Genomic DNA, 24,256 nt, shown 5'->3' with positions numbered 1-24,256 from the left:
TTCGAACATTTCAAGAATCTATTTCAGCACGATAAACACACTTTATTCACATTTTTTTCTTCAAATTAATTAAATTACACTATAATCTTTTAAATAAATCCATATTTTACACTTTTAGCAGGTTTTTTACCTAAGAAATCTTTATTTTAAAAATTACTTTTTACACTCGTAGTGAGCATCATTTATGTGCTAACAATTATAAGGAAATGGAGCGCTGCCATATGATAATAAGCAAATATGAGCAATTCGCTGAATTTCTCTTTTTTGATATAATTCCTCTTTCTTTAATTACCAATTTGAGTTCTAACAAAAACAAGTGTGTCTATAAATTATATCTCAAATTAAAATGAGTATGAACAATCTTTCCATGCATATGGATTTTTTCTTATTCAAATTTAATAAACAACTAGGTAATATATAATAATATTACGTATTAAAATAATAAAATGCTTAGGTTACGTCGGGTATTGGCTGGATCAGGATTATCTTTTTAAAGGAGTACTACGCGAAAGTACTTCGGTCACCCCGGGTATTCGCTCGACCAGGGTTATTTTTTTAGAGCGCGGCCGAAGGCCGCCACGCAGAAAGGAGTACTACGCGAAAGTACTTCAGTCAACCCGATATGATATAAATTTTACAATATTATCATAGATTTTTACTTATTTGTCTTTATTGAACATAAATCGCAAATTATACATATATGTACATATGTAGATGGAAAGTATGTTTTATTATAATTAATATAGAAAAAAGAATCACGCAAAGAAACAAACAAAGAAATATCGTTAAGAATCCTACAAATTTGGTGTTTAAGATGTGGCAACGCTTGTTTTCCTCATAATTGTAAACAATCTAACCTTTGCAGCGATGAGTGAGATAAGTGATTTTTAAATTAATAAATTTAGGTAAAATATTACAAAATAAAAGTGAAATGTGAACTTATTGCAATCTTTAAAGTGTATATTTAAATATACCAAGTGAAAAATGTAAAAAAAAATAGTGAAACTTAGAGAAATACCATGTGTTTTTAGTGCAAATTTTTGAATCTTTAATCGTGAATATTTTGAAAAATATAAGTTATTTTAAAATTATTTTTGGATATTCCTCCTCTGGAGAAGCTCCCCTATCCGCACATACCCCATTTATACGGAAATTCGGTTTTTTTTACCCCTCCGCCAAAGTAATCGGAATCGTGCCCACAATTGAACCTGCTGCATAGATAACTTGATGCGAGACTCTTTGATTCGAGAGAGAGCTGTCAAAACTCGCATTTTTTATAACATTTGCCAGTGATGCCACTGGTGATAAATATTAGCTTGGGCATTTTATAAACAAGTTTTAGATATTTTGCAGTTTCCACACTACCACTGAGGTATGCAAATAGTGCGTTACCGATATTATTTTTGGGTGCTCGGTTCCCCAGTAGGCCTATATCACCCATATATATAAATAAATACAAATATATACATATATAAGAAAAATTGTACTTACAGTAACAATTAAAAAAAAAATAAAATAAATAATAAAGTAACAATTTAAAATAAATACAAAAAATAAATAAAGCCATATCATAATTCACATGAAAACAAATTAAATAATAATATTAATTGACAATAATTCATAAAAATAAACAAAAAGATAAATATTTCAAAAAGAAACATAATCCAACAATAAGCAAAAAACTTATTTTCATCACATATAATAATTATCACAAGTATACAACATAAGAACTGCACAGTAATTCTCTGCGGCTAAATATAAAACTAAAAATACTCAATTTAAAAAAATAAGTACAAAAATTTTTAAAAAGCAATCTGCACCCAGTCTCCAATACAAAATTTAAAAATAAAAAATAAGAAATTAATATTAAGATGCAAAAAAAGAAACAAGGGTTTAAAAAAAATTCGAAATTTTAAAAAACAAATGATACAGTTTTGCCAGCCTATCCTACAGATGAGTAACACAAAGAATTTTAGTTCTAAAATTGGGCCTACTAAGATCTCTATTAAAAAACTTTACGAGGAAGAATATTCTCGTCCTGACAAAAAGAGTTAAAACAACATTCGGGTCGCAGTTGTTGCAGCAGAGAAAGGGTCTGACATGTTTCATTCTATCGAATAAAATTTGGCCTATTCCTATTCTGTGGCAGGTGGATTCAAATTCTCGATTAAAAATATCTTCTAACTCCTTAATATAATCTAAAAATCTCTGGGGTGGTTTAATTAAATTGCACCTGTCAATTTGCCTCTGCTGAATGAAATAAAAATCAGTTGAAATCTCTTCTTCTCCTAAATAAGGTAATGGTTGGGTACAAGTGTGCGTCTTAAAAACTTTTAAATAAAGGTAACCGCAAAAGTATGCATATGCATTTGCTTTCAGAAAATCTACTTCTACATCCTCTAATTCTGCCTGATGGTCTAACCTTAGCCTATTAAATTCATGTTCTGGTCGAGGTAAGCCTTGAAATTCTTGCCAAGATAAATCTTGGACTAAATTATCTTTGCACACACTTTGAAGAATTTGGCTTGATAAGTCTGGAGAAAAATGCTCGTCCTGAGCTACTGGTTCGCAATTTCCATTTACAACTACGCTTGCATATCGCAATCCCCATGACTTCCTAAACAAATTACAGAACATGTAAGGTGTTATTCTTACACTTCTGCCACCCCCTCTCCTAATCTGTCCAAAATAATGCTCTAAACTATCCTGACAAAGCCGTCTCGTCTGTAGGTGAGTGAAGCCTGCGTGTGACAAAAAGCGCCACAAACGTTCCAAACTAGAAATGTTTGTTTTCCAACCATTTATGTAATTAAAAGTATTAGTTATGTCAGACCCTGCTTCATCTTTTACCCTAATTGTCTTTAAGAGGTCGGCAGCCTCACGAAGAAATTGTGTTTGCTCTGGGGCCCGAAAAAACTTGCTTACACGGTAAAATTGCATCAAAATTCCGACTGTTAAACAGGTCAAATAACTTATTTATAAACAAAATATATTCCGCGGTATTGCAAAAAGTAGGAGATGGGGAAGTCAAACGCCCTGCGCTATAAACTGCGAGCATACCGGAAGCGACAGTGTCGCTGAAAACTTGGGTAGCTAGTTTAACACTCATTTTCTGAAAATTGTTTGGGAAAAGGTGCGCATCGGTAAGCTTGGGTGCACAGCGGACAGGATTTTGAGAATCTTTATTGTAGAAATGTACAATATCGGACCAACAAACTAAGCGCGATTTAAAACTAACTCTATTTTTTAAGTTTTCTAAACAATTCCTAACACTCTTTACAAGATGGGGGCAATCACTGAAAAAGTATACTTCCTTGCCATTAACCTGAAAATAGGGACGCGCTTCAGAAACTCCTAACACTCGAGCTAAATTGAGAAAATTTGACCCCTGATCACAAACAAAATGGCAAGGTATGAGACCTATATTCTGCAATTGGGTAATGGCCTGAAAAATATATTTTTTGGCAACATCACCTTTACAGGAACCATGGACAATGAAATAAGCTAGAGGATGGGTCCAAGGGTCGCCACCGATACCTTGGACCAAAAGAGTCATTGCACTGGTACCTATTCTACAAGTTCGATTTTCATCGCCATAATCTTCTAATCCTACAATTTTATCATACTTTGGCAAGTATTGCATATGACTCTTCAGAGCCATTTCATCACACAAAATGGACACATATTTTTGTTGAGTTGTAAAGCCCCGGCTTCTCAACTCTAAACACTTGAGAGTACTGTTATTACATCCTGGGTCACGGGGCCATTCTGAAACGAACTCATCAAGTGTTCTCTCTTCGGGAAATCTAAGGATAGACTTTAGGTGTCTATAAGCTAAGGGAGACAGAAAGTATACACCTAAAGCTAAGGTTTTGAAATAGCTGTCGTATCGACGACCTTTAGGGTGCCTATTATTATTTTTTAAACTATTTTCTACTATGGCTCTAATCTGTGGGGGAAGCTGGCTACATAAATGCATAGTAGAATTGAACCCATCTTCCGTGTCTTTTAATCGTTTTTTTAAATTTGCATATTTCAGCGAAAGGTCTGACAACTGGTACTGCAAATAACTAATCTTTCTATCTTTTTCTTCTAATCTAGCCTTCAACTTCCTATTCTCCTCAACCAGTTTGTGCTCTTTATTAATTACAGCTGTCAGACTCAAATTTGTTTGACTCCCCCTGTCTACAAAGCTTTCATCTTCAAATGATGTTATTAAACTAATGTATTGATCCGCATGATCAACGACACTATCCCTAATTTCTATTTGAGCCTCTTCTGCCACAGATGCGAGTAAATTTAGATCGCTCGTATCGTGACACTGAAGCGCGTTTTCTTCCACCAATTGTGGGTAAAAATCGTCTGCTCCCATTTCTATCGGAGAATTGGGAGCCAAAATTTGATTAACTTGAAGACTGGGTGCAGGTACACATTGTAAATTAATATTAGGTACTGCAAACGTCATCAACTTTTTTTCCATCCTCATTTCTTTGGAGAAATGGCGCTCACAGGCGTACAAATATTTAGGCCTGTTTTGCCCCACACCAAAAAGATTCAGCCAAAATTTAAATCTAATAAGCAAAATAAATAACCCATAACCTTAAAGCCATAATTAAAATATTTGATTATTTATTGCTACATTTTTTAACCAACAAACGCAACTTACAACAACCAACAATTAAAAACGCACTTAAAACAACTTATATTAAAACTAATAAAAATTAAGTTAAATCAAGTTAAAGACTAAAACATAAAAAAAGATTACTAGTATCTACATCATGCCTTCTATCTAATCATATTTTGTAATATATAGTAAAACTAATAAGAATTAAGTAAAATTAGCTTAAAACCTAAAATATAGAAATTACTATACTAATTACATCATGCCTACTATTATTTATTTATACAACTATTTAACCACTTATTAACAAATAAATATTTATTACTATTTCAAATAATCTTACCTGGCTTCATCCTTTTCCTGATTTGGGAAGTTGAAAAAACGTTGCTGACCTCTGCACCCCATTACACATTTCTTTGAACTCGGCATATTTCCTATAAAACACAAAAATTTTTGTTTTAAAACATTCACATCACTTCTTTTTAACTTCTTCATGAACTTACGCACTTTTTTTTATCGGTAAACTGCACCAAATTAATAAATTTAATATTTTTATAGTATTAAGAAATAACCACAACCGATTTGCAACGAATAATAACAACAAACTGATTTTGGCAGTTGGTTTTACCGCTATTATTCTGGCATCTCGCCTTTTTGACAGACTGCTGGTTGACAGCACCCTGATTGTGTTTTGTTGCCAGCTCAGAAAACAGATCAGGGTGCCCTGCCAGCTGACAAGCGAGAGAGCAAGAAAAGAGATTCTGATCAAGTTATCTATGCCTGCTGGTTCCAAAACGGCGGTAGTTCGATTCGTTCGAATCGGTCGATGTGCATAGCTTGTAGTGGTGGGAGCTGGAAAGGTGTGTTTGTATCAAAAAATTTCTCGATGGGGTTCTCGTTTTGCGAATCCGGACACCCATCGCCCGATTTGGTTGCACAATTTTGTTGTTGGTCCATTTAACGTGTACTGTTCAATTGTAGGGGTCACCAATTATGTGGCGAATGAAACACCACAATTATATATATATTTAAAACTATTTATTGTATGAATACTTGTAACATCGTTGGCAGGGATAATGGGATGCCCAACTTATTCCAGTGTGAGAGCGCCTCAAAATAAGCGTTTTTTATAACATTTTCCATTATGGCCAGATCAAACAAAATAAGAATTTTTGGGCATTTTAAATTAAAATACCCAACATTTATTACGATTGCAAATTATTATATATTGGACTTTTAATATATGGCGAAACTACTTAATTCCTTTTTTATGATTTTATGGTATATTAAAACAACTGAATCGATCTTTCAATACTTAATAAGGTGAATTAAGCCTGTTAGTTCTCAATTAATAAATGTTTTTAATCAATTGTAAGAAAATTAATTCTATTATGCACAAAACGTTTCATGAAATACTTATATTTAAATTTCGCATTTTCTTTGATTTTCATTGTTTTAAATTTTTATTAGCGATCTTGAACGGCGGCAGCAAATTCCTCCGTTCACATATATTTTTGGTATAATTTCAATCTGGCCGTTCCAGTCATTCCAATTGCCAAACGTCAACACCTACCCAATCCAGTCAACTGTCAAAGTTCGGTAGGTGAGCGGCTCTCACATTTCCAGTGACAGGAGAGTTGGGGATCTCTTTATCTCTGCTCGTTGGCGTCTGGATAAAGAGTGACGCTTCTTAAGACTAAAAATTAAGAATTCAGTTTAAGCTGAAATTCCAAGAATGTACGGAGAATTAATAACTGACAAAAGCAGCGTTGCCATATGTGAGTGCTCACAACACAATAAAAAAGGGTTGCATTCTAACTAATAATCAGTGCTCCCTTTCGTCCATATTTTACAGAAGAACCAAAAGAAATAAAGCAAACAAATAATTCGCCAATGACAGGAAATAAATAACACATTAGTTTTTCGCATAGAATTCCTTTATGCATTAGCTTAGCGCTTCACAAAAATAACTCTGGTCGGACCAACACCTGGGCGTCTTCAATTCATTCGCTTTGAGCTTATTTTTGTGTTGGCTATCTTCAGCCGCGCTTCAAAAAAATAACGGTTGTCGGACCAACACCTGAGCGTCTTCAATTCCTTCGCGATGAACTCCTTTTTGCGTTTGAAGTCTCGGCCGCGCTTCACAAAAAAAAAATAACCCTGGCCGATCCAACACCGGTATTTATCAAAATAAAAAAAATTCTGAAAGATCTTACATTACACATCACATGAAAATTAATTTTGTATTGACGGCAAAATTATTCTTTATTATATTTCGGTACAGTATTTTTGCAATCTGCAATCTTGCAAGAGCAAGAGAATACCCCTATTGAATTAATAAATGGTTTTCAACTAATACCATGTTCAGACCGACACCTAATCACACGATTTCGGCTGTTGAGTGGTTTATCCCACTAATCTTATAAATTTATCAAGATTTCGCCATACAAAAATGACTGATCCACGCTAAATCTCTCTGTGCGACTCTGATTTTGCGCCATTTACTTGTCAACATTGGAAATCTGTTACATTATCAAAGATGATTTAGACACTACAAAGGGAAAAAATGTAATCAAACAATTTTTTTTTAAGCAATGAAGCTAATTTCACCTGAAAATCGACTTAACAAATGAAATAATGCTTCCATTATTTCTATTATATGGAAAATATTAAAAAAAAAGACGGCTTTTATTTCAAAATACTATATGAAAATCTTTTCTTTGATAAATATTAAGCGATGTGAATTCTTGAATGACAATAACAGCTGTTTTTTATCTTTCTAACGGCAGCGAGAACGAGCTAATTAGTGAATATAATTAAATGTAATCTTATCCCTTTAAATATTCGGTCTGAACATGGTATAAAGTTTAATATGGAATTAAAGTTATGTTTGCACTTTTTATTAAAAAAGATGTTTAGAAACGAATTAGTGAAGTGTTAGTGAATATAAAGGGGAAACTTTTGTATGCCATCCCACGATTTCAGGGTTAAAAGTGATATGGTTGAATAGGGCTGATGCTCCAGATTAAGAAATTATTACAATGGAAAATTTATTTCAGATCGTATTTGTTTTCTGCGTTTGAGTTTTTATAACCATTCTTATACTATGTTCCGACCGAAAATTTCAAAGATTAGATTACATTTAATCATTTCATAACCCAACAGTGTTCTCACTGCCGTTAGAAAGATCAAAAAACAGCTGTTATTGTCATTCAAGAATTCACATCGCTTAATATTTATCAAAAGGAAAGAATGTCAGATAGTATTTTCAAATAAAAGCCGTCTTTTTTTAACATTTTCCATATAATAGGAATAATGGATGCATTTTTTCATTTACTAAGTCGATTTTCAGGTGAAATTAGATTCATTGCTTTAAAAAAAAATTGTTTGTTTACATTTTTTCCCCCTTTGTAGTGTCTACATCAGCTGTGATAATGTAAAAGATTTCCAGTGCTGACAAGTAGATTGCGCAAAATCAGAGTCGCACGGACAGATTTAGCGTGGATCAGTTTCAAATCATTTCAATGAAGTGATTTGGAACTGTCATTTTTGTATGGCGAAATCTTGATAAATTTTTAAGATTAGTGGGATAATCCATTCAACAGCCGAAATCGTGTGATTAAGTGTCGGTCTGAACATAGTATTATTCGTTTGATAAATGTGTATTTATGGCAACACTTATTATCTGTCAACACGGAATACTTTTGTTATTGTGCATGGAATGAAATTTGTGTAAAATATAAAATGCTTATTTTAAGCAAATAACTAAATAATTACAAAAAAAATAAATATGTAGAAACAATGTAATGAAGTATAAGTGCATAATATGAAATAAATAATTGCTAGAAATCGAGAAATTGCAAGATAAAATTTGCAAAATTTTCAACTTTAAAAGTTAAAAAAAATATCTCGAAAACTATAAGTTTGCGGCGGCAACAATTATATATTTTCTTAATCTGGAGCAGCGGCTCTATCCAACCATACCACTTTTAACCCTGAATTCGTGGGATGGTATACTAAAGCCGACCCAATATAAAAGTTAAAAATATAAGTTTAAAGTTCATTGTAAATCCGAGAAACACGTGTTTTAAATAAATAAAACCATAAGTCAGCGGCAACTATATAAATTTATATATTCTTGATCTGGAGGACCTTCTTAAAAAAAATTAAAAATCTAACTTTCCACACTACGAAACGGAACACCATTTCACTTTTATCTGTCAGAATTTTAATTTTCCACCATTTAGTATATTTTGTCACAGTGTGAGCATTGTATAATGTTGACAGTGCAAAGATTCTTATTAAATTATATTTCCATATTTGGTATGACCCTGTTGCGTTTTTTTGTGGAATTATTTGGGTTGCACTTTCCTATACTTTTGTTTAACCAACTGCCTAATGGATAAATAAATTGGTTATTTTCATTAAAGCTATTAATGTTTTTAATCATTAAATTAGAAACAAAAGGACTGCTTGTGAGAAATTGGTATTGGTTCACAGAAAAGTGAATTTCAAATGATATCTGTGAGTGGGAATTGCGTTAACCATTGAAAAATGGGCACTATAGCTTCTGTTTTACAATGGAAATGCGAAATTTGTAATAATATCGACCCTCAAAAATGTATAAACTGTGGTACAATGCAAAGAATTTTGTCGACAAGTGCAAATATATCAGAAGACAAGAAGTGTGCGCAAAATAGTCGAATTTTGTTTTCAAACAAAGAGAAAGATTTGTGTAATGCTGAAGGGTCTGAAACTCTTCCTGCCTCAAGATCCCTTTCCGACAATGATCCATCTTCAAATACCTCATCGGAAGAGGATGAAATCATAACCAAGTAGGTTAATGTTTATTGGGCATTTGGCATGATAATAAAAATTGTTAAAAATCAATTAAGTAAACTTCTTTGTGACACATTTTATTGATTATTCAGCAATATAATATAACATCGAAGGTAGTTAACAAAGAGCTTGTACATTTTTCTGGTTTTAATATATGTACATACCTTCTAATAATTATATTTTTGAAACAATTTTTATAAATATATTTAAACTGTGAAGTAGTGAAAAAAATTAAATTAAAATAAACTGAACAGCAAAATACAATCTTGAAAACACATATTTGTTATAATATTTTAAGTAACAGAAATATAGTAATATTAATATATAACCTACTTGATTTTTATTAATTGCTTTTATATACAAACATTTACGTTCATTTTTCATTATGGATATATATTTTTGAAGATGAATAATTAATAAAATTTGAGCAATGCTTCATTGTTGCTATTTCAATCAACATTCCGCATCTAAGTTAACAACCCTCTCGCCTTCTAAAACACTAACTTTCGATCTCATGAAATATATTTAAAATAACAACACATTATTACTTTATAATTGAAACGAATCATAAGAACAGAACTTTCATATACTAGTCAGTAAAAACTAAACGGACAAAACCAAGCCAAAACGGACCAATCGAACACGATCACTTGATGTGTGATCGTTATTCGGCCTCATAAATATATGATTTTACAAAGCAAATAGGGGGAATTAAAAGTTATTTACACGTAATATGCGCTAACAGCATTATTGATTTGCTTTAATAAGATTAAAAACAATAATATCCACTAAATTGCAAATTAAAACAGTTGGTCTAATCGAATTTAATCATTTTGGTCACATATTCCACTGTCATGTGCATCAATCGCTTAGATGAAAAATTATATTCTGATATCGTGATAAATCAACACTAATTTCTTCATTATCATTCCAGTATGAATGCGAACTATCGCTGTTAAGTACAGTAAATAATCGTATTTTATTCTTCATCACGCAAAAAATACAAATATAATTTTAACATATAAACATAAAAAAAAAATTAAAAAAATAAAGATCACAATATTAATGAAATGATATTGACGAATATTTTGAAATATTAATATATAAGTATGTATATTTTTATACCCATATACTATATTTTTGACTAAATCGAATGTATATAAGAAAACTTCCAAATATAATATACTGATTTTTAATGCATATAACATTAAATTCATTCATTAGAAATATTTAAATAATTGTATAATTCACTTTTCAGAAGTGAGCATAAGAGGGTTTATAAATCTATGCTTAGAGGTTGTCTACGAAGGCCACAACGCAACAATAAAAATTTGCCATCAAATTGTATAGACTGTGAAGATACACGGAAGTACGTTAAAACCTCCATCGAGTTATATCATCACTTTTCGAATCCATCGTTGAACCGACGATGGGTTTGTAATAACTGTGAAACTGAAAATAGTTCAGTTACGTGGCACTGCATTATTTGCGACACGGTCAGCTATTTGGCACCTATATATAAAGATACTATTTTGAATCGTGGTTACAGCTATTATAAACAAGGCAGCACAAAGCACTCAATAGCGAAAGATAATAAAAAGAACAAGGTTTTCAAACGTCCTAATTGCTTACGTAAAACTCAGAGTCTTACAACAGACCAATCAGTCTCGTGTCGCAGTTGTCATATTTGCTTCGTAAATAATTGCAAAGACATTTTTAACCTTCCAGACACGTTTATGCTAAAAAGCGATAAAAAGACAAGCGATACACTCGGTGAGATATTTATTTTAATTCCTTATATTCACTATATATTATTTGACAAAATATAATTTATGTTCAAAGACTCGTTTAACCTAAAATTTTAGATTTAAAGGCAATAACACCAATTAATCATTTAACAATGTGTGAGAAAACTTCTATTTTATCCATGACATAAAAAATTGCATATAGAAATTAGATGTACGGGTATCATCTGTTATAAGCCGTTAGTGGTTAATTTTTTTTTTTAAATCAAACATGGTAGTTTTTTTTACAACTTTTCCAAGTTTATATTCATATTAGGGCTGAATTAATGACAAATTTTCTATATTAAACAACTGAAACGATTTTAAATAAAATGTGTCTAATTTTGTTCTAAAAGATCTTAAAAGATGGGATACTTTGTGTCTCAATGTTGAAAGAAACAAAAAATATGTATTTCTAAACGTAAACATATACTTGAGAAGAATTGGACAGAACCATGAATGATTTAAGCGGCAACTATATACTTTTCGGTAGTTGAAAAACTTCGATTGACCATACATAAGCATGTCCGTACAATTGCAAAATATTCATAATAAATAGTGTTTAAATTATAATTCCATGGATTTAACATTTTTACTCTATTAAACAACTAACTTTAATGTGATTTATTTATTTTATTATACCTTAGCAAAGTGTGGCTGGGGTCTTCTAGTAAATATATAAATGTTAACAAAACCACCTAAAGAAAACTGAGAAACTACAGAAGTAACTTTTAACGGCATTAAAATCCTAATTTACAGTAAAATTGTGTTTAGCACAGGCGCATAGTTGTTGTTCATTGGAAGAACATATTCACATAATAATTTATTTGTGAATTTTTAAATAACTACAACTAGATACAGAGCATATTAATTTTGCTTACCTAAGGTTGTTAGTAACTTCTTAAACTAATCTAGGTGGATATAGAGTTTTATATATACATATGTACATGCAAAAAGGATGAAGGAACCAGTTGATTTCGAGTGTCTATCTGCCCCTGGTAGCGATAACTTGAATAAAAATTAAGATAACTTGGTGAAACTATTTTACATGGATTCTTTGACAATCAAGACAGGTTAGTATTATATATGGGCGCAATCGAACTATTGCCTCGCCAATAAACTGCGGTTAAGCAAAAATTTGATAATAACTACACCCTTTTGGCATATAAAGGTTTCGTTGGAAACTATGAAAATTGCGATAACTCACTAAATAAAGAATTCAAATGTATTTCACACTCGATATGGACCAATCTTTTACCCATTTTTATATTAAACTTAATACCTTAGAAACCACTCCACCAATGTCAACCAAATCAGGCATATAAGATTATCCCAAAGTTCTTATGTTAGATTGTTAAATTAGGCGAACTTGGACTACAATCACCGTTATATCCCATATATCGCTATTTAAAATGAAAATATGAAACTTTCACCAAACAATATATGAATCAAGAAGCAATGAAAACCAGGGACCACAACAGCTATAAGGAAATGGGCAAAAAATCAAAGTTATTTATTAATTTTCAATTTTTTATTTTTTCCTCACAAAACAAGCAATTGTTGATATTTTTCGGTTAAAAAATAAAAGTTATCAAATAAAAATAATAAAAGTTATTTGATAACTTTTATTTATTGCTCTTGCAAAATAATTTATGCGGTAGTTTTAAATGACTTACGCAATAAGAGTTGAAGAGTAAGCTTTTTCTTTTGCCTTGACAAATAATACACTTACATTATTACTTTCAAACCGCAAATGTAAAATAAAAATCTTACTCTTCGACTCTTATTGCGTAAGAGTTATTTAAAATTTACCGCTTAACTATTATTCTGTAAGCATTAATTAAAAGTTATTTGATAATTTTATTGATAATGATTTGTAAGCGAAAAATAAAAATCAACATATGTATAACGATTATTTCGCAAGGAAAAAAAAACTATAAAATTTTAAAAGTTTTTGACATGTTTGTGTACTTCTCAAATATACAAAAAATGTCTATCATATATATCCGAAACCTTCCTTCATAATGATTTTTTAGACACAAATTATGCAGTAACTGTTATTATCGGTCTATCGGAAGAAATCTATCCAAGAAAGCAGCAAAATATCGAATGTGAATACACATATTTTACTTTATACCGAAAATCTTCGCTATGCAATGTGGTATATATTAATAATCAAGGAGAGTATTTTCTTGCTTATAATGGATCCTTGTTATAATACCCTTGACAAATACAAAGTTTCCATACAAGAACTTGCTTTTGATTGCCTAGTTTTATGGCAGCTATATGACATTATAGACCAGCTTGTAAGGTAGAGAACCGACATCATTCACATAAATGAGCAGCTTTTTTGAAGTAAACGACGCGTACAAAATTTCAAAACGATATCCCAAAGACTGATATACAAGTTCGAGTATGTACAGACAGATGAACAGGTTGTCACGCTGATCATTTTGTATGAATGTATATCGTCAACGAGAAGAAAAAGACGGTATAAAGCACAAAGTCTTCTTATTGAAAGAAAATTGAAATTTCAATTTATTTGACGTTTTTTTGCATTTTAGGTGACGATATATGTATATTATTTATATCTCCGAAGTGCCCTTCTGGGTATTACAGACATCGTGTCAAACTTAATATACCGTGATCGGGATATAATTATGGACATCGATATGTACCGAGTGCTAATAGAAAGAATATAAAGATTTCTTTTAGTTAGATTTGACTGATGCATTCATAATTTCGTCGAATAATGAATATTGAATTTTCGAGCAAAGCTTATAATTAACTCTTTCTTATTTGTTGGTATTTTTTATTACATAAAGTTAAAACAATAATTTGAACAAAACTATCTTTTTGTTCAATACCATGCGGCGTCCACAGGAGGAAAAAGTATACAAACCACTTCCACCGATAATTGTACTCTCGAACCAAAAGGCAATTTTACGATAACAACACTTTCTAAAGGCAATAATGTCGATCAAGAAAAAAGTAACTTCATTTTACCAAGTTCTGGTGTTTTAATAGCGGTCAATGATTGGGTCCCACAAACAACAAATTCCTTGCTAAAGGATCAAAAACGAATTCCAATAAACAACATAGAAAAATCTATTAACTTTATCGGACCTACTAGGGTCTTCAGAAATGAACATCTACAAAGTGGCTATGCAAACTTCAAAGATGATAGAAGGCAGGAATCACAACCAATTTATGAAAACAACACAAACCGAACAATAAATATTAACGATGAAAATGTGAATGCGAAGGAAAATAATCAACCGATATATGCTATAGTCAATAAAAGTAAAAAAATAAAGAAACAAAACATTTCAGTAGACGATGCAGTTGAGCAAGATTTTTTACCCAATTCAACCAGCCATAAAGCAGAGAAACTTGATAATCTACCGAAAATCTACAGCAAAACCAAATGTAAAGGAGCTTTTAATACTTGCACAGATTTAGCGGTAAAAATGATTTCCAATGAAAATGTTCCACAAAGCGATTATGCAGACATCGATACAGTTAACATAAGCGCTAACTCGATAACTTCAGATCAGAAAATGGATATTAATGCTGAGCACTCAATATATGCAAAGGTGTGGAAAGGCCCTCGGAAAACCAGTGAATCAAAAATGTATGATTTTTTAGCTAAAGAACACGACGCATGAGTTTATTTTTCTGTATTTCGTAATTAATATTTACACACACCTAAAATATAACTCACATGCATTTACAAATATACCCGCATGACTCAAAGTAACAAAAAAAAAAAAAATGTTCTGGTTTGTCTAGTTGCTGTATTTATACCTGCGATCAAAATAATTGTTATTTTTAGTTTACTTAATTTTTTTTATGGAAAGTTAAACACCTAAACTTCATAGTAATTTTACAAAGAGTGTAAAAAGCTTCTCCTCTGCGAATGATATTATTTTTCACTATTTAATTAATACGTTGTTCTTGCTAGATACTGTTATGGTTAAGCCTGTTTTGTGAAAATGCAAGTCAAATATGGTACATATATTAAGGAGCTTATAAAGCAAATTGTAACAGTAAATTAGCAAGTACAGTTATACAGTTACGGACAATAAAATAGAATAATCCATGGTACTAATTTTCCATTCTAAAAAAAAATATGAATTTGATTTAAATTCAACTAAGTTATATTTGTGATATGTACTTCATATCAAGTGCTATTGGTAGCAGTGAAAATATAGGGGAAAAAAAAACAAATCATAAATATTACAAAAACAAAGGTATATTTCAAAAATTCGAAGGACAAAAAAATATAATCAAAATCTTTTACCTTAAAAAAAATATATTTTTTAAGAGAACTAATAGAAAAATTGGTAGTACATTGTAGAGTATTCTTAATCGTCCATAGACCTAATTAGGCTACCGAAAGTGTTCTGTGGAACGGAATACCTGACTTTTGTACCTTCTCTCAGGATGCCTTATTATTCGGCTTAAGGGATGCAATACATTCTTTAACAGAAAATTTTAAAAGTTTTTGATGAGATTCAGATCTGCCGATTACTCTGGTCAAGCCATAACGCTAGCTCCATGATCTGAAAACCATTTTTTGCAAGATATGGTCTGGTCTGGTCTTATTGGAATTGCCAAAATGCAAGGCGATTTATATTCAGAATATGGAAGTATGACCTTATCTAAAACTTTAACGTATATATGGCGGTGTTTGTTTTCTTGTATCCAAAAAATAGGTCCTCTCACGCGGAACTATCATTTCTTATCATTTTAATTTTGCATTGAGACCATAAAATGTCGAACCATTTTTTCTTAATTTTCAGGTCCGCCGTTATTAATGTGTCGTTTTGCAAATAGAATACGATTGCATCTATGCCGTTTTCTCAACATTGGCACCTTTTGCGACCATGTGCCAAAGCAATTTTTCCAGACAAGTCGTATTCTTACTGTTCTTGAAGAAATTTTTGCACATAATTCTTAGTGAATGGCTGCATAGGCCTTAAATGGTACTCGTATCGGCAATCATGCAATATTTCGAACGACTTGAACAGTCATTTTTTTGTAGTCGGCCTATTTTTTCAACTTTTTTTCGGAAAATTTAAGGCATCAAACACAAATATTTGAGTCATATTTCATATGTTTGCAATTTGCTTTTACAAGTGACAATCTTTCCTCCTCTGAACAATGTTTTGCTCGACCCATTTTTTTAAATAAATTAATAATTGATACAATTATTCACTCCAAAGCTATAATTAAGTTAATATGACTACTTTTGACTCTTTTAAAATTCAATATCTTTCATTTATGAAACCATTTCGGGTTTGATTCTATTTTTTTGTCACTTAGCACGAGGCACGCTATTTACACTTTTTTAGTTACAGTTAATTGTAAAACTCGACAATGCTATCTTTTCCTCTTTTTTGAAAGTACATATTATATAAAAAAAGTTATGACATAAATAAAAATTTCAAAAAAATTATTCCATTGTTTCAAAGCAAAACCTTTGATTCTATTTTATTGTCCGTAACTGTACATACGAAATGATGTATAGAAACTAGTAAACAAGTATTTTTTAACCAATAAAAATTAAGTCCTTTTTATTTGAAAATTTTATATTTACGTCCATAATATATTTAATTCCAATCCTTATGAAAATTACTAAGAGGCAAATTGAACTATTTGATCATTGATCTATTTCTTCATTTATTTCCGCAATGTTCTGCATCTGTTGTACTGTCATAGTGTTCATAGGAACTATTACTATTTTCAGAACAAGTGTTTATGCCTTTTTTCTTCATACTTCCCTTCCTATTAATGGAATTAATATAAAATACTTATAACGAAATTCCAAAGTTTGTTTCTTGACCCTACGGCGAAATAAGGAATTTCAATGCTTTTTGTTTTTAATAGTGTTTGATTTTTGTGATTAGAAGAAAACGTTGTGTAGCTGTAAAAAACTGTATACTTTTTTTTAACTAAATTTTTATTTTAATTTTTTTGTTTTTTCAATTTATGCATGGTAAATGTTGGTGCCACTGGGATTGTAGATAATACTTACATTCCGATGTATAATTTAGTTATCGTAAATTCTAAAATAAATCTAAACAAAATAATTACTTTTTGGTTTCTTCTGAAATATTTTTATATCACTTCGCTGTACAAACCGATATACAGTGAACCAAATGAACAGAATTGTATAGAGAAATGTTTTGACTTTGAAGGGACTTTTAAACTATTTCAGCTTTCAAAGTGCAACCAAGATTAACTATAAGATAATTTTATGTGTTTCTATTTCTCTTATTTTATAAAAAATTAACAATAAATAACTGCAAAAAATTAATTTATCTCATTTTTGACATGATTGACGCCCAAAAAAATTTGCAGTTTTCGGAATTTTTGCATTTTAAGAGTGTAAACACTAAAAAATAAGCCGCACTTATCAAAGAGAAACATCACGAAACGCTTACTTATTCTAAATGCACCGTGAGAACCAGTTTTGCGATTCTGTAGTTTTTTGTACAGATGTGTCTACATTTAGTGCGGTATGGTGGTCGTCAATTTGTATGGTATGAGGAAGTTTAAGCGCTAAAAGATAAAAAATTATATAAGACTGCCAATATAGAAGAGGCTGCATGGGTGGTAGCTTGTGGCACAATGGAAGCAAAAAAGGGATAGTGAAAACAAATGGCGTCGGTAACATTGTTTTCATTGAAGGAATTATGTAAAAAATGGACTAGTGGGCAATATTAAAATATAATTTGTCAGCAGCTAACTCAATTTAAATGGTGGATACTGCTAAAAACCACAAAGCATAATAGAGAGCAAAATATTAATTTTCCATTAAAGTGTTAAAATGTCAATTTATGCAAACTATACAAGTAGTTTCTTTTTGTGTTCAAAAATTGAGTAATTTTCGATATTTTAAATTTTTGGAAAAACAGGCGTTTTTACACATTTTGAAAATTGATTAAGCGAAGAATGCAACTCAAAAATGTAAATACTTCAGGAATCACTTCAAAGTCAAATCATCACCCTGTACACTCTATGTATTGCTACAAACTTAAATAAGTATGCTTTTTAGATAAAAAATTAATTATTACGTAATTCTAAGAAATTTTGTGCATAAAAAGTTACTAAGACTTGTACATATATGTATATGTACTTAGTCCTGCCATAAGTTCTGTTACAAGTTTATGCTGTTATAAAAATGAAATAATATTTTTTCAAGAAATGTAAACTACCTAATGCAATATTAACTCTGTAACGGAATTTATGACAAGAATAATTATATATTGTTTCGAATTTAATAGATCTGTACATTAAATTTTGTAAGTTATTTCACAATTGTAGATTAAATTCATCTTCGAATCGATGTGGACTGCATGATGACAATAATATGCTCAATAACACAAGGAGAACGTGGACATGCTCAAAGTGTTCCTATGCATACAATCGTATTTGGACAGATAGTTGTGAAATTTGCGAATCTGTTCGTAGTCAACCGACTATGGAACAGCCTAGTTTAATAACGGTAACGAAGTCTGAACACTCAATAACACACCCTGGTTAGTATTTTTATTCTTCTCATTAGTGTTTTTTTAAATCAATGAATCAAAATAAGCGATTTTTCTTTTTATTATTGTCTTATTCTTCATATAAATGTTCATATACTATATATATTATGATTCAAAAAAATACTATACACCTATAAACTAGTTCTAAATTCAAATGTGTATTTCTGCTCTTTATAACTATTTAATTTAATCTATAATATTTGCATTTTTATTTATTTTTTATTATATTTTTTGTGATTTGTAAAATAAATTGTTTAAATAGTAGGTATAAGTAGTTGCAAGTTGTGAGATAAAAATATTTGTCTTCAAATAATAAATAATAATTTTGGTACCAGCACCCTTTTAAACATCGGATCAATAAAAAAAATTCAATAACGTGCGCATTTAATTTTAAATTTTTTTATTTCATAAAATAGATCGGCTTGACGGCCAGTGGACGTGCAAAAAATGTACATTAGTTAACGATCCATCATCAATCGCTTGCGCAGTATGTGGAGGTTCGAAGTTACGAAGTATTTGCTCAATCGAGGATATGACATTGCGTAAAGGTGAATTTTGGACTTGCAGTAAATGTACCCTAAAAAACAATCTATCTACCGGAGTATGTATCGCATGTAAATCAGTACGATCACTCCCCATTGAACCCAAGAGACTACAGTTAAATGAAGTCGATACCGAAGGTGAGTTTATCCTTTAAAATATTAAGAAATCAATTTACTACATGCATTAAAGTATGTTAGTTTATATTTAGTGGTTCTAAGCTAAATTTAGTTTTTTTCCTATCTTTAACGAATAATGTAAAGTTAGAACTTCTGAATATCGATTTACTTACAGAAACAATTTCTTCCAATTCGATGAATTGCAACTCTCCTTTGGGACAACCTCTTATGATTAAGACGGTAAATTTACAACCAAGTCAAGCAAAGGTGTCGAGGAGCCCTTCACCTCGACAAACGCGGAGTTCATCAGGTGCCATTCCTAAGAGACACAGTACGGGTGGCAGTATATTAACTCGAAACACGAGTTCTACTATGACTTCCGTTTCACCAACAGCGACATCAAGCGAGAGTAACAGTCAGCATGCGATCAGTGTTAGTAGTAGCCATAATACTATATCATCCAAAATATGGCAGTGCCCAGCGTGCACTTATGAAAACTGCTCAGCTTCTGTGGTTTGCGACATGTGTTCTAGTCCCCGAGGCTTAGCTTGCAATTTAACCGAAGTGGCATTACCACTGTGTGGAAAAATTACAATAGACATTCGGCAAGAAAGCAAACTTATGGAAAATCTGCGACAAAATGAAGAAAAGGAGGCGCTAAATAAATGGAAGAATATTATCCAGTACTGTAGTGATAACAACGAACTTTTTGTCGACGATTCATTTCCTCCGGCGCCAAAAAGTTTATATTACAATCCAACCAATAGCATTCCTGATGGCAATCCGGTTGTACAATGGAGACGTCCTCATGAGATTAGTTGTGAAGGCGGAGTTTTTCCGCCTTGGGCAGTTTTTAGAACCCCACTTCCATCTGACATATGTCAAGGTGTATTGGGAAATTGTTGGTTGCTCAGTGCCCTTGCTGTTTTAGCCGAACGCGAAGACCTCGTTCGAGAAGTGTTAGTGACAAAAGAAATATGTTTACAGGGAGCCTATCAAGTGCGCCTATGTAAAGACGGAAAATGGATAACAGTATTGGTTGACGATTTGTTACCTTGCGACAAACGCGGACACCTCGTTTATTCCCAAGCGAAAAGAAAACAACTATGGGTTCCTTTAATTGAAAAAGCGGTAGCAAAAATTCATGGTTGTTATGAAGCTCTGGTTTCTGGGCGTGCGATTGAAGGTTTAGCTACCCTAACGGGAGCACCCTGTGAAAGCATTCCGTTGCAAGCAAGTTCGCTTCCAATGCCCAGTGAAGATGAATTAGATAAAGATTTAATTTGGGCGCAATTACTAAGTTCGCGTTGTGTTCGCTTTTTAATGGGTGCTAGTTGTGGTGGAGGCAATATGAAGGTGGATGAAGACGAATACCAACGAAAAGGTCTAAGGCCTCGTCATGCGTACTCCGTGCTAGATGTTAGAGATATTCAAGGCCACCGTTTATTAAAGCTCCGTAATCCATGGGGGCATTACTCCTGGCGTGGAGATTGGTCCGATGACTCTGAACTTTGGACCGAGGACTTAAGAGAAGTTTTAATGCCGCACGGGGCATCAGAAGGTGTTTTCTGGATTTCTTTTGAGGATGTATTAAATTATTTCGATTGCATTGATATTTGCAAAGTACGCTCTGGATGGAATGAAGTCCGTTTGCAGGTACACCTCAACCTATTTACGTACAACTTTATATTTACGAAGAAATATTAAGAATATATGACTAATACACGTACTTACATATATCCTATGTAGTTGACTTAGAAATAAAGTAAATTGCATTTTTTTGTTAAACTTTATGTCAAATTTTGTTTTATAAATTAATTTAAGTATCTCTAAATCCCCCTTTCATTTTATAGGATACGTTGAAACCGTTATGTTCCATTTCATGTGTTCTGCTTACGGTGTTGGAGCCAACGGAAGCCGAATTTACACTTTTCCAAGAGGGACAACGGAACTCAGAAAAATCTCAGCGTTCGCAGCTTGATTTATGTGTTGTGATATTCCGAACTCGTTCGCCAGTTTCACCAGAGATTGGGCGACTGGTAGAGCATAGTAAACGGCAGGTAGAACGTTTGTCAATGTTATGAATAAAAAAATTCTTACATAATTATTTGCATATTATTTCTTCATTAATAGGTGCGCGGATTTGTGGGCTGCCATAAAATGCTAGAACGTGATATATACTTACTAGTTTGTCTTGCATTTAATCATTGGCATACTGGAATCGAAGAACCTCATCAATATCCTCAGTGTATTTTAGCCATACACAGTTCTAAACGTCTACTTGTAGAGCAAATTACGCCTTCGCCACATTTGCTAGCTGATGCAATAATAAGTCTAACTTTAACAAAAGGTCAACGCCACGAAGGAAGAGAAGGAATGACTGCTTACTATTTAACAAAGGTAATCACAGGTTAAAAAGCTTAAAATAACTTTTGAAAGGAAATGTGTAAAAACAAATGAGCAAGGACTAAATTCGGGTGTAACCGAACATTTCATACTTTTGCAACTTGATGGGATCAAAAACTAAGAAATACCTTCAGGTGTTGGCAAATCTTTATTTTAACTAGTAAGGAAGAGCTAAGTTCGGATGTAACTGAACATTTTATAATTTTGAAATTTGTAAGAATCAAGACCGCCTGTTTTATAAATATATAACTCACATATTTGTCATTAGGCTTGTTAGAAAAACAAAAATCATAATAAATATATACATATATACTAACTTTTCCCGCGGCTTCGCTCGCATTGAACCCCTTACAAATATATCAAAGATATCAACAATATTATGTTAGTATGCTAGTAGTGTTAATGTTCTTGATGAATTTTTATTTTATTAGATTTTGAAGAAAAATAATCATATAAGTGGTCTGAAAATTTTTTTTTAAATTTTGATATTTATTTTACAAATAAAAATTATGTATATTTTAATATTGAAGTTAATACGTATATGGTAAAAGGCGAGCCGGAACTTTGAAATTGCAAATTTGTTATATGGCGTCTAAGGGATGTATTTGAGCCAATTTTGTCTTGATCCAATTCAACCCAGTCCCGTTTGTCAAGGGAATACTATTTTCAGGAAAGGATTCTCTGAATTCCAAATATATATCCTACACACTGACCGAAAATTAGGTTACATTAGAAGGTGGCGTGGTTGTAGTCCGATTTCCTTTGTTTTCGCACTGAACGTAGGAATGTCAGGGTAGATTAGATTAGATTTAAAGATGAGGAATGCACCGCGACCTTAGGTCTATTGTGCCCTCTCCTAAATCACATAGACTCACTCATCCCCAGCCCATTGATGTAGTCCAATATACTACTGGGTGCTAGTGAGGCGATGCGATCCCTATCTGGAAACATTGATCCAAGGGCCTTAATCCTACAGTCTACAGACTGCTGTGCAGTCGATCAGCAGGTGCTCCGAAGTTTCAGGCTCCCTGTCGCAGAACCGGCAGTTAGCGCAAGAGGATAGACCCAAGTCATACAGAGGCCTATTCAGCTTGCAATGGCCAGTATACCAAGCGACCAGTAGCCTGAGTTTGTTCCTGGGAAGGAACTTTGAACTTGCTTAAGTTGTATCCTCCAATTAGCAACTTGGCATGTCTCATACCGTGTGTTTGTTGCCAATGCTCTTTCCTGCCCACTCCTTCCTTGCGGAGTAGCTCCTTTATGGTATGAGGACCTACCCCAGTAAAGGGTTCGGGTCCTACCATCTTGGTGGAGGTTGAAGAGCGGGCGTGCTCGTCCGCCAGTTCTTTACCGGCTATACCTTTTTGACCAGGCACCCAGATTAGGTGTACCTGGTTTCGTTCCGCAAGGCTGTTCAGCCTTTCCCTGCACTTCTGCACTAGTAGCGATTTGATTTCGTAGGAGAAGATCGCTTTTAGTGCCGCTTGACTATCGCTGAGAATGGCTATTCGCTCATTGCGATAGTTGCGATTTAGGTTTATTTCTATAAACCGACTTATGGCAAAAACTTCTGCCTGGAAGATGCTCGGGCACTCTCCCATGGGTATGGAGAGCTTAGTGCGTGGGCCCTCGATCCCTGCACCGATTCGCTACGACATTTTCGAGTCATCGGTGTACCACCTCAACGTGTTATTCCTGGGTCCCAGGGTTAGGGTAACATTACATATCAAAATTAGTTAATATCGGTCGGCTAGATCTACGAACCCTTCCTCACTTTTTTGCCAAGTAAGCCGTGTACCAAGTCTCATTGCGACATCTAAATGTTTACTCAAGTTACAGCTTGCACAGACAGGTATACGGAAGGACAGACAGTCACTCGGAATTCAAATCGTTTTATCATCTTATTAATTTTAGTTGTAGTAGTTAGTTATAAAACTATTATATTCTGTAGCAACATGTTTCAAGAGTATGAAAAAAGTTGACTCTTCAAATTTCATGGCTGCGTGTATGTGTAGCAGTTATAAAAATAGTTCAAGATGTTCGATCAAAACTTATCAGTCAGCACAAAAAGTATTCCGGGTTCGAAGACCGGGAAGGATGTATTATATTACAATTTTCTAGAATTATTTGAATCAAAAATCTTCAGTTCAAATTAAACACAATCTCTATTCTTTTTGAAATATTATTTTCTTTAACTAGGGATGGGCAGGACTTGTCGTAATGGTTGAAAATCGTCACGAAAATAAATGGATTCATGTTAAATGTGACTGCCAAGAAAGCTACAACGTTGTATCCACAAGAGGTGAATTAAAAACGGTGGACTCGGTACCGCCTTTGCAAAGGTATAAATTTATAAAATTGTATTCCAATTGCAATAATTATCCATCTCCA

General features: G+C 32.5%; 2 protein-coding genes across 5 annotated transcripts in view; one reads left to right on the top strand and one right to left on the bottom strand.

The window, feature by feature from the left end:
* LOC125778504 (uncharacterized) overlaps positions 1-24,256 on the bottom strand; it is a 90,415-nt gene that overhangs the window by 56,144 nt on the left and 10,015 nt on the right. The gene's annotated exons all lie outside the window — the stretch shown is intronic.
* Positions 1-24,256, top strand: part of LOC105233341 (calpain-D) — a 38,230-nt gene that overhangs the window by 13,628 nt on the left and 346 nt on the right. The window contains exons 1-9 of one of the 4 annotated variants that reach the window (XM_011215404.4): positions 8,943-9,456; positions 10,719-11,233; positions 14,128-14,878; positions 18,577-18,791; positions 19,217-19,480; positions 19,635-21,115; positions 21,313-21,519; positions 21,593-21,859; positions 24,065-24,207. In XM_011215404.4, coding sequence (XP_011213706.2) covers positions 9,176-9,456; positions 10,719-11,233; positions 14,128-14,878; positions 18,577-18,791; positions 19,217-19,480; positions 19,635-21,115; positions 21,313-21,519; positions 21,593-21,859; positions 24,065-24,207 — 4,124 coding nt within the window. In that variant the 5' untranslated portion in view covers positions 8,943-9,175. Of the gene's footprint in view, positions 1-8,942; positions 9,457-10,718; positions 11,234-12,175; positions 12,318-14,127; positions 14,879-18,576; positions 18,792-19,216; positions 19,481-19,634; positions 21,116-21,312; positions 21,520-21,592; positions 21,860-24,064; positions 24,208-24,256 lie in introns of those variants that run through there. The other 3 variants (XM_029553428.2, XM_049456675.1, XM_019992856.3) reach the window with 3 other exon arrangements.

This window comes from Bactrocera dorsalis, chromosome 4 (genome assembly GCF_023373825.1).
Source record: "Bactrocera dorsalis isolate Fly_Bdor chromosome 4, ASM2337382v1, whole genome shotgun sequence".
Lineage (NCBI taxonomy): Eukaryota > Metazoa > Arthropoda > Insecta > Diptera > Tephritidae > Bactrocera > Bactrocera dorsalis.
The sequence above is the reverse complement of the archived record's forward strand: the minus strand, read 5'-3'. Positions and strand labels throughout refer to the sequence as shown.